The sequence below is a fragment of the Microtus ochrogaster genome, linkage group LG5 (assembly GCF_000317375.1).
Source record: "Microtus ochrogaster isolate Prairie Vole_2 linkage group LG5, MicOch1.0, whole genome shotgun sequence".
Taxonomy (NCBI): domain Eukaryota; kingdom Metazoa; phylum Chordata; class Mammalia; order Rodentia; family Cricetidae; genus Microtus; species Microtus ochrogaster.
The window spans coordinates 46,599,424-46,610,762 of NC_022031.1; the positions used below are offsets into that span (position 1 = coordinate 46,599,424).

Below are 11,339 nucleotides of genomic sequence, written 5' to 3' on the forward strand. Positions count from 1 at the left end.
ATGGTATTAAAGTAAATCATAATTATAATCATACACATGCCCAGCAATTCAGAACACGTGAACATATTAAGAGTCATTCTTCAAAGACCTTGCTCTTACAACTCTGGGGGAAAAAACCTTCCTGGTCTCCTACTCTGAAGGTAAATTGTGCTTTAATGTATTCTTCTTCAATTAATTTTCTATCTAAATGTCTAAGTGTAATGTTTAAAAGCTATATATCTCATCCCAGGAAGCTTATGGAAGTAGCTGGATTTAAGCCATGTAGTGGTTGGCTAATGCCTGGGTATCAAGGATGGTCTGTGGTGAAACACAAAGTGCATAATTTGTAGACGTCTTAGGAGGATGGAATATTAGGGATTGATGTATGGGAACTAAGTTTATTATATATAGCCTGCTGTGTTGGGTTGTGGAATTGACACTTTGATAGTCTCTATCCTTGCCAGCAGATTTAATCTGCAAATAACAATAATGGAATCTGGAAGTGATTAAATGTAGGTCATGAGTACTTCATGGCCCTTCCTCTAAAATTGAAAGGGAAACTTAAAAATATTAAATGAATATGTACACCCAAGGATTCTATATTTATTTAATGTTTATCTTAAAAAATGTTTTGCCCAAAGTCCTTGAGTTTACTGAGCGATCAAAATACAATGTATTTACTAAAGTAGACGTTCTAGAGTATGGCACACTACTGAACAGACTCTGTTATTCATCTTGGGGGGTAAATTAGAAGTGTTCTTCAAATAAAGTCAAAACTTGAGGGTAAAGTCAAGGAAGCACAAGCTGTCACCTACCTAAAACACATTTGAGCCTCTGCTTCTTTGGCCTGTGGAGGGCACAAAATTCTCTACTTCAAGAGACAAGTCATAAATTCTGCCATTCTTATTAAGAATAAAGAGCCTGCCTAGCCATCTAAGACTTGGGAAAGTACTGTCCTTTCCTCAGAGCCGAAAAGAAATCTGGCTTCATAGAAATGGGAATGCTGTCACCCTATGTCCAATGAAATATATAAATGTTCATATGTGAACAAGTAGGCCGATGTTTAAGTTTCTAATTATCATGATAATTATTTGTGTATGTGCATGATGAGAGGTCACCCACACCATGGCGTACATGCGGAGGTCAGGCGGCAATTTTGCATAATCTCTGTTTCCATCTTTTGTTGATCTGGGGATCACACTCAGGTTGCCAGGTCTGCGAGACAAGTGCTTTTACCCACTGGGCCATCTCCTGGCCTTAGTAAGCTAATTTTAAACCCATATTTCAGTTTTGTACATTTGTTATGTTAAAGCTAATGTATAAAGCTGAAAGAAATGACTTTTTAAAAACATTCATTGATTGTATGGACCATACCCATAAATCCTATTTATCTGCTTCTTTTACTGTTCCAACTCTCAGAATCCTTAGAACACAGCAGGAAAAAACAAGCCGAAAAGCTGTGAAAAGATATAACATTTTGTGACTATAAAAAATTTGAGATTAATATACTGCAACAGAGAACTCTGCAAGGCAAAAGGTTGATAAAGTATTTTCAGACATTTCTGTTTTACATTTTTCACAGTCCAGGACTATTTATGTTGAAGGATTTGAAGAGCAATTGCTTGTAAAATAAAGTTAGGTTTGTAAAAATGCCATATATGCTCAGTTCTAATATTGTAAAAAAAAATACAGAATTAAGAAGATGCTGCCCAAAATGTCAAAAAGTAACTATTTCTCAATGTTATCTTTGTTTTTTTTTTCCTTATTCTTTCCAGACCTTGACCATTCTCAGTGAGCATGCAATAATTTTGAAATGCTGTCTCTTGGCATAAAAACATTAACACAATGCGTAAAAGGGCAAGCGAGAAAGAAAAGCCACTAAAATTCCAATCTTGAGTCTCCCACAGTGTCCAACATGTTGACCATTCATTTGCCTAAAAACCATCTCTTCAGATTTTTTATGGCCTCCTTCACATCTTTGTTTCTGAGGCTGTAGATTAAAGGGTTCATCAAGGGAGTCACAACCCCATAGAACATGGATATAAGTTTGTCTGTAGCATCCAAGTCATCCCCATTGAGTGTGTCTTTAGACTTGGGTTTCATGTACATGAAGAGGATGGTTCCATAGAATAGTATCACCACAGTAAAGTGGGCTGAGCAGGTAGAAAAGGCTTTGCTTCTCCCCTCAGCTGAGCGAATTTTGAGAATGCTAGAAATGATTAAAGAGTACGAGACGACAATGAGGAGCAGCGGCATCAAAGTGAACAAAGTTGTGGCCACGACCATGAGGAATTCGTTGCCTGAGATGTCAGTACAAGCCATCTTCATGACAGCCAGAATTTCACAGAGAAAATGATTGATGACATTTCCACAGAAAGGCAGTCGCATCACAAATGCCGTTTGTACTGCAGAGTTGGCAACCCCTGAAAACCAGGACCCAGTTGCCATGGTCACATAGGAACTCTTGCTCATGATGATAGGGTACCTCAAAGGGTTGCAGATGGCCACATAGCGATCAAAAGCCATCATACCCAGGAGCACACACTCTGTTGTCCCCATGGCTAAACCAAGAAACATCTGCACTGCGCAGCCGAGGAGTGAAATGGTCTTTCTTTCTGAGAGAAAGCTTACCAGGGTGAAGGGAATAGAGGAGGTTGTGAAGCAGATGTCCAAGAAGGACAGATTTCCCAGGAAGAAGTACATAGGGGTGTGAAAGTGGGAGTCAAAAATACTGAGGAAAATAAGAGTGCCATTGCCCACAAGGATGACTGCATACATCATTAAGATGAGCACGAAAAAGAGATGCTCAAGCCTTGGGTAACCAGAAAGCCCCTTCAGAAAAAATTCCTCCATAAGAGTTCGGTTTTCCCATTCCATTGTATTGCCTTCCTTTTACCTGTAAGAATTTAAAAAAAATTAAAAGTCATATTCTATGCTAAAGCAGATCCAAGTATATCAATGAAAAAAAAGTATAAAAATTTGCACTAGACTCAATGAAAGAAAGAATGTGTTAGACAAAAAAATGATAGAAAGGCTGAAAGGAGAAAGAAAGAAAGAAAGAAAGAAAGAAAGAAAGAAAGAAAGAAAGAAAGAAAGAAAGGAAGGAAGGAAGGAAGCAATGTGGGGAGAGGGCTGTGAGAGATAAGTTATCACATTGGTCATCAGTGATGAGCTAAGGACTCTGCAGCTTGATTTTAATAAACTGTGTCACTTAAATTTTAGAACACTGCCATTTTAAAGTCAATAGAGCTACAGTAGCATATGTCAAAACCTAGGCTCAAACTCAAGACTCTCTTCCTGTGACCCATGTTTAATCAAGACTTTTGTGTGTGTGAACATAAAGATAATATACAATTGTTATATCACAGATGTGGTTTATTATTTGAAAAAAAAAAGCAGATTAGGTTCCACCAGAAGAGCTCAACAGTAACCCCTATGTATAAAACTATCAAAAGAAGCACAAGACTCTGCAGGGTCAAAACCAGAAATGAATATGACTGCACAGAGTGCCCAGTTACCCGAAACCAGGTCCATTTCATGGCAGCCTCATCTTAGGAAATCATGTCAAAATGAAAATGACTCAGGGGGAGACACTAAAGAGATAGAATCATTCTTTTCATTTTAGATGCATACAAACACTTGCACGTCATATAAAACAATCGACCTTTTAATCTTTTAATGTTCAATTACGAATGATAAAGCATTTATAGATGCATGTAATTGCCACCATGACCGAGTCACAGATCCATAACCTGCCCCCTTCTATACTACTCCATTTTTAGTAGCCTCTTCTGCCTATTCTAAAACCTGTCAAGCATGGATATGTTTTCTGTCCCTAAGGTTTCAGTTTCTCAGGATCTCATAAAATAAAACTATGTTGGGCTTCTGTTGTTTACCAAATTCCTTTAAGATTCACTCAAGCTGTAAATGCTGGGTAGCTTTTTGTTGCCTGGAGGTTCTAATTATCTACCCATTTGTCCTTGGAAGGGCATTTGAGCTGTCTCTGTTTGGGGGCAGTAATGAATAAAGCAGCCATAAATATCTGAGCCTTGGGTTTTGTGTGCTAAGGTTCCAGGTTTCTAAGGTAGAGATCCACTATTAGGATTACAATCTCATAGCAAATGCGTAGCAGTTCTAGAAAGGTTGTATCGTGTGCAACTTCCAAGCAGCAGCGTGTAAGAGTCTCAGGTGCTCTGATCTTTATCAACATTAGGAATTGCCAGCTGTGTCTTCTAATTCATTTCAATTGGTATATAGAGATATCTCATTAAAGATTTTACTTATATTTCCCCAATGAGCACTGATGTTCTGATGTTGAACATCTTTCCTTATTCTTTATTGCCCTGTTTATATTCATTTTTAGTAAAATGTTTGTGTCTTTTGCCTATTTCAAATGTTTTGCTGTTAGGTTTTCATATTTCTTCATATATACACACATATCACACACACATACATATATATTTAGAATAGGCAGTTATGTGGAGGGGTGAGAGGGAGACAGACAGAGAGGGAGGAAGGAAGGGAGAGAGAGAAAGAGAATGGTGATGAGAGGTCTGTCATAAATGTGATTTCTATATATTGCTTTCTAGTCTCTGGTTTATTGTCTCATTTTGTAAAGCATCTTTTAACTGGTCCCCAGGTCTACTCTAAAGGGATCCAGATGAAAGCCTGTGATGACAGAGACATCCACCAACGTGAAAGCTCCATTACCTTTCTCCTTTCTCACTGAGTAATTCATCAGAAAGACATACACTGCACGCACCCAAAAATTAGGAACAGTGACTAGTGCCACCAAAGTCCTTCCTCAGGATGTCATCAACCAGCTGTTTCTTAACCTTTAGGGACATACTACTCCCTCCTGTCTCCCTCAGATGTTAACACACACACACAGAGAGAGAGAGAGAGAGAGAGAGAGAGAGAACCCAGTGATAATTTTGAACATTAACAGAGACTCCTTTAGCAGTATTCCAACTAAACCATGAGATAAAAAAAATAATTTCTGGAAACGAGCAGTTTATAACAGACTGCTTCTCCTTATTCACAAAACTACACAAGTTTAAGATCTGAATTGAATCTTTGAGCCCATTTTAATCACCTTTTCACTACTTCTAATGGCTTCTGGCCACAATGAAGGTATTTTTTTCTATTTTGTCCTTATCTCGCCCTTTTTACTTTGAGATTCTCTTATAAGCTAGATGTGCTTGTTTCTTTTGTATCTAAATCCCAGATGCTCTTGAAGCTGTGTTATAAACAAAGCCTCCCAAATCTTAATTCCCTAGTACATGATATCTTAAAAGTAATCTCACTGTGAGAATCATTCTTCCACCCACTGCCACCATTCAGTTTGTTATTGTAAAGTCAAGTCGATTTTGTCTACATAAAAGAACATGCATCTAAGTGCTAACTTGGCAGTTTCTGAGCTCTGTGACTTTGGATAATTTTCTTTCCTTAGTTTCAATGTCCTCATCTATAGCATGGGAATTTTAATAGCCTTATTATCGGTTTCTTGAGAAAATAAGCAAAACAATACGCGTATAGAGCCTGCAGCATATGGTAAGAATTGTTTTGGTTTCCTTCCTTCATTTCCAGTCAACATTTTATTCTTACAGAGTTATTTTACACTTCCTAATATCACCCTACTAAAAGAGCATCTTTAAAGTTTTATCTATCATTGGTCTTGTTCCCTCTTAATGTAATAAACCTATATCACATCTATGAGTTGAGATAGATACAGTCTACCAAGGTCCATTTACTCCACTGTGAGGAGTAAAAAGATTATCACATAATCCCACATTTTAAAATATGAAGCTCACAGGCTGACATTTTTCACTAAGAGCTACTTCAGTTCATTCATCTAAAATCCGGCCTAAGATGTGACCAGAAACAACAGTACATCTCTAGCCGCCATAGAAATGCCTTGCCAACAACAAAGGGGAAATCTTAAATATTTAATATCATTTCTCCAGCACTCATGTAAAAATGAGTCAAATTTTTCCTTTCAGTTACTGACCCAGTGTTCCATTTCTCCTCCTGTCACTCTAAAACCGAAAGATGTACTGAAGAGCAAAAGCCTTCCCAGATAGATGACCCAGACCAGTAACCAAGGCAAAATGCTGCCCACTCGTTGATAAGACACTCTGTTTCCAACCTGGACCAAACAAAACTGATTTTTTTTTTTGCTGTGAAGTAAATCACTTCACTGAAATTAATACAACACTTCACTTCACATTCTGATCAAGAGGACAAATCCAATGGCAAATGTGCAACGATTTCATTGGAAGAAAAGGAGATGGTTCTCTTAGATGTGTAGACATTCTATATTCTGATCAAGAGAACAAATCCAGTGGCAAAAGTGCAATGATTTCATTGAAACAAAAGAAGATGGTACTCTTAGATTTAACAGTCTCCCTAATAAACTTTAACAGTCTCCCTAATAAAAAATGTCCCATCCCCAAAGCATGAGATTTATATCAACTCAGTTCATTAAGACACACTTGCTTGTTGATAATGATTGGCATGTTCTGGAGGGAGGACCAGTTTACCTCCCAGATTGCAACATACAGTAGACTATTTTCCCATGACTTTCGTTCTATTCTACAAAGTTGCCCATGAGTCTGATGACTTTCTAAAGAAGCAATTACCACTGGGGGGGGGGGTGTGATGCAACAAGACAAATTACCTGGAAAACATTGACAAGGGTAATTTACAAAAGACATTTCCAAATTACTTCAAACCTTTCTAGGGCATGTCTTTCCAGCAGGAACACAGTTGCTGTTGCTACTTCCAACTCAAATGGTGAACATTAAATATTGAGCAGTTTCGTCTGAGAATACAGCACATTTCACACTGATCTGTGTAAGATCCAGGAAATTCTCCAAAGAATTGTTTTAAGGCTCAGTGAAGTCATTTAAAGACTTCTCGCTCTTGGGGAATTTTGAAATTTTTTAAGTCATAATTTAAATTGCTCCAAAAGTTTTGGAACTTCAAGAACAATACCCTAAAGACTTAATTAGATTAGACCAATTAGCTGTATCTTTAACAGCCAATCAAAAGATTTCAAGACCTGTCTTATCCTACCTCTATTGTAAGGCACTTATTTCAACTGTATTCTAAGGACTTTATCTGGGTCTTTGTTTAGCCTGTAGTATCTTAATAATAAATGGAAAGAATTTATTAAGTGTTATTATTTCTTAGTTATTAACAACAGTAATAGTGCATGCATTTCCTGACATTCTTATAAAACTTCATACATATTAAGTCATTTAATTCATAATTGTTAAATTAGATTTACTGTGAGTAACCTAAAAATGATTTGCCTCTACAACTTGGAATTCCTAGGCTACTGTAAATGTTGGTTGCATCCCAAAACTCATAATAAATCTGAAAAATATTAACTTGCTCAGTAAAAACTAGAATCTATGCAGCAATTCAGTTTTTCAGTAATTTTACAGGAAATTTGAAATCCATACTGTTTCATACTATCATAATACCCAAAGAGTTCATCTGAACAGAAGCATTCCACTGAGATCAGCAGGAGATGCCAACATGTCTCTGTGCTCCAGGGTTCCACAGTTCCACCGTCCAGTCACCATTGCCCCACATAGTGTCCCCTTTGACTTGAGCTCCTTCACCCAAATAATAAGCACCATATGGTGACTTGGGTACTGCAGACAAAAACCAGGTCAAACAGACTTAAGCAAAGCTTTGCGGAAGTAGAAAAAAAAACGATAGCTCTGCGCAGGGAACAAATCAAAGCTCAGTGTCCCTTAGTGCTAGTGAGGGTCAGGGGTCATTTTTGTTCACAAGAAATAGAAGGAGGGGGAGCACGAGCAAGGAACTCAGGACCGCGAGGGGTACACCCACATTCTGAGACAATGGGGATGTTCTTTCGGAAATTCACCAAGGCCAGCTGGCCTGAGTCTGAAAAAGCATGGGATAAAACCGGACTTGCTGAACATAGCGGACAATGAGGACTACAGAGAACTCAAGAACAAGGGCAATGGGTTTTTGATCCTACTGCACGTGCTGGCTTTGGGGGGGCCTGGGCAGTTTGGATGCTCAACTTACTAAACCTGGATGGAGGTGGGCGGTCCTTGGACTTTCCACAGGTCAGGGAACCCTGATGGCTCTTCAAGCTGATGAGGGAGAGGGACTTGATCGGGGGAGGGGGAGGGAAATGGGAGGCGGTGGCGGGGAGGAGGCAGAAATCCTCAATAAATAAATAAATTAAAAAAAAAAAGAAATAGATACTCAGCCACTAGGTCCATTCCAGCAACATGTGGCTAATCTTGCTTCTAAAAAGGCCATAGAGTTGAAGTGTTGTGGTCTTTTTTACAAACACTACTTTCAAAAACCAAACAACCAAAAAACAAAACAAAACAAAACCCACTGTGGGTTGACTAAATGGTGAAGAGCTAGAGTTACTCTTTCAGAATTCTGTTCCTGACACCCACCATGTTGGGTGGCTCACAACTACAGCTCCAGCGGTCTGATGCCTTTTTCTGGTCTCTACAGGCACCAGCATATGAATTTTTCTCTTCTTTGAATTGTGCTTTTGTTTTATCCACATGAAGTCATATTTGTATGAAAATTTGGGATTTAAAAAAGATGCTGTGGCTAATTTTTGAATAATTTTTCTGCATAAGTTCTTCTGGCTTTAGTTTTAATTTTATAAATAATGCTGACATAGTTTCCATTTCTCTTTTACTTAATTATATTAACATGAGTATTGTTATATAAATTAAAATTCTTCAAAAATAATATAGTTTTAAATCACTATTAAAGGGATGTACTATAAACATTTCATCTAAATCGTTGAAATAAATATTAATAAAGTATTGCTTCAAAGGATAATGTGTAAATGATCCACTATACCAAGTCAAATCCTACAGGAAAACAATTAGGTATGGATGATTCATAGTCGAAAACCTTTCCTTCTCTACACTGAGACAAGTAGTGACACTTTACCTTAGGGAAGAAAGCATGCGCACAAGACAACTTTCCAGCACAATGGTACCCAACACCGTGCACTTCTGAAGGGCCGAACATTTAGTATCACTTCCCTTAAAGGAATTTTTCTCACATCAAAAAGTACAAATAATGGCCTCCATGCATATCGCCTTTATTCTGAAGTAACAGATCCCATAAAAAACGTTTGAGAGTAAAGTTGTGTGACAGCAATCACCTCAAGAATGTTGGGAGGCCAATGTGTAAACATATGTGTAAACCAGCTGTTTTCTGACAACAGTTCTAAATAGAAGCAAACCTTTCATTGAAATTACGAGAGAAACCCTATTGGATTCCTATCTCCCTGGATACCTGCCCTACCAACACCAGACCACTGAGGCTCATGGACAGCCTTGACCAGAGATTTGCTGGCCAACTAAGAATCGAATGCCCATGCTCTATATTCAGCCAAATTTTAGGTAAAACCCTACCAATAGTTGCCCACCCTTTATGACTCGATTTAGAAGTCTCTACAGCTTAGTGAAACTTGAATTTGATGAGAACCCTTTCCAGAATCGATCACTAGAAACACATTTTGTGTGGATGAGTGTCAAATTAAGAAGCAGGGTCATCTGCTAACATGTAACTGGCCAGATAAATCCAACACCATCATCCAAACTGTTGTTTAGAAGCAAAATGTGAGTCATAAATCATCCATTCAAACAGCTAATTTATTTATCTGGAGTTAGATTTGACAGCTGAGGTAGAATACCACAGAGATATGAAGCTATTTTTTTAATGTTAATCTTGTGGCTTGTACACTATAAGACAGGAAGATCGTGCAAAAATGTTCAATATGTTTTAACTGAAATCATCTTGTCTGTGATCTTTCCTACATAACTCGGGTAGGCTAAAATCAAATGCCTTCCTTAGGAAAATGACACTCTTGACAGCAGATTTGACAAGTGAAGGACGTGGACTTTCACAGAAGAAATAGAGGATGGAGGGGCTCCTCTGTGACGGCTCCCATGCCTAAAATCTAAACAAAAAAAGAAAATCATCCACCACAATAGTCTTCCTTTCGAGGGACATTTTCATATTGGTAGTGATGGCTAGTGATGCTGAAACTTGACAGCAAATCTCCGAAAATCCAGCAGTCTCAGTATTGTGTGGTAGGTGTCTCTTGAGCAATGAAAGATTCCGCCCACCAAGCCCATGTGAGAGCAAGAAAACCTTATTCACATAGGAAAGTTAAAGTGTCAAAAAGGCTAGTGGACGTCTCCATAAGGTAAGTAGGACTCGCCCAAGTCTATCATCTCTAGCCTGAAGAGTGGGGAGGTGCGTGGTCCCGAAATGAAGGCAGCACATACATGAGCACTGTTGGCACTAATGACAATGACTTTAAAATGTACTTCCTGACAGCCAGCACATCTTAAAGTATAGTCTGCATCGCAGAAGTAGGATTACCTTGCACATCAGTTGTCTTCCTCCGTTGTGCTCTGATTCTTGTAAATAAGAGCCTTTCACAAGAATTCTTAGACCTGTGTCTGAATGAGGCGATAGGGAAATCATATTTTATACTGTCAACAAGCTTTAATCAATTACAAGGAATTTAGAAGGTAACACATAATATGTATATGTTTCCCTGTACTTAATATGCATTATGTAAATGTATGCATACTTTAGCACCCACAAAGCCCTGATTTCAGGACCCACCCCACCTCTGAACAGATAATCAAAGAATGTTGAAATCCTTCATGGGAACTGATGTAGTATTTGCATTTAACTGCCTACCCATAACCTCTAATGAATTTTAATCACCTCTAAATTGGTTATAACACTTAACACAATGCAAATGTTTTATAAACGGTTATTAGAGTGTGTTTGTTATACAAAATGACAAGACTGCCTGTACACGAGCAGTCCAGATGCATACTCAGAACCCACAGCTGCTTGAATCCAAGTCTGGAATCTGCCAATATGGACAGCCAGCTATGCTGTTGTCATCTCCTCTCTACACTTCCTTGTTTGCTTTTAGGATTCTGGAACATAAGATAATTAGTTATAGGTTCTGGGTGCTCTGAATAAAAGAGAGGGCAGAGAGTGCACAGGAGAAAGTCATCCAAAGATGCCTGAAGGAAAGAAACTGAAAGGCATCCTTCATTTTTCTGGTCAGGGAAGGAATGGACCAAGAGAAGTCGGAGACTAAAGAACCAGACTGTGTGGAAGGAGAAATAAAATGCTACAAGACTCTCCTATGAGCTATCTGCTTTCACAAAATGCCTCATTTAACCTTTCATGGGATAAAAAGATGTTCAAAAAACAACTACTGATTTATCTGGTATTATTTAACCCTTATGGTATGTTCAATTCTGGCCCCTGGGAGATTTTAAGCCCTTAGTGATCATAACGTA

The 11,339-nt window shown here is 38.3% G+C and overlaps 1 protein-coding gene across 1 annotated transcript; it reads right to left on the bottom strand.

Annotated features, from left to right (window-relative positions):
* Positions 1–1,905: 1,905 nt before the first annotated feature.
* Positions 1,906–2,856, bottom strand: LOC101986600 (olfactory receptor 13C9). Its single transcript, XM_005362186.2, has one exon. It carries the CDS (start codon positions 2,854–2,856, stop codon positions 1,906–1,908), a length of 951 nt encoding a protein of 316 aa, XP_005362243.1.
* Positions 2,857–11,339: the final 8,483 nt, after the last annotated feature.

Bases quoted from the DNA above. Each gene is read 5' to 3' on its own strand.
- LOC101986600 (XM_005362186.2), bottom strand. From the start codon at position 2,856: ATGGAATGGGAAAACCGAACTCTTATGGAGGAATTTTTTCTGAAGGGG.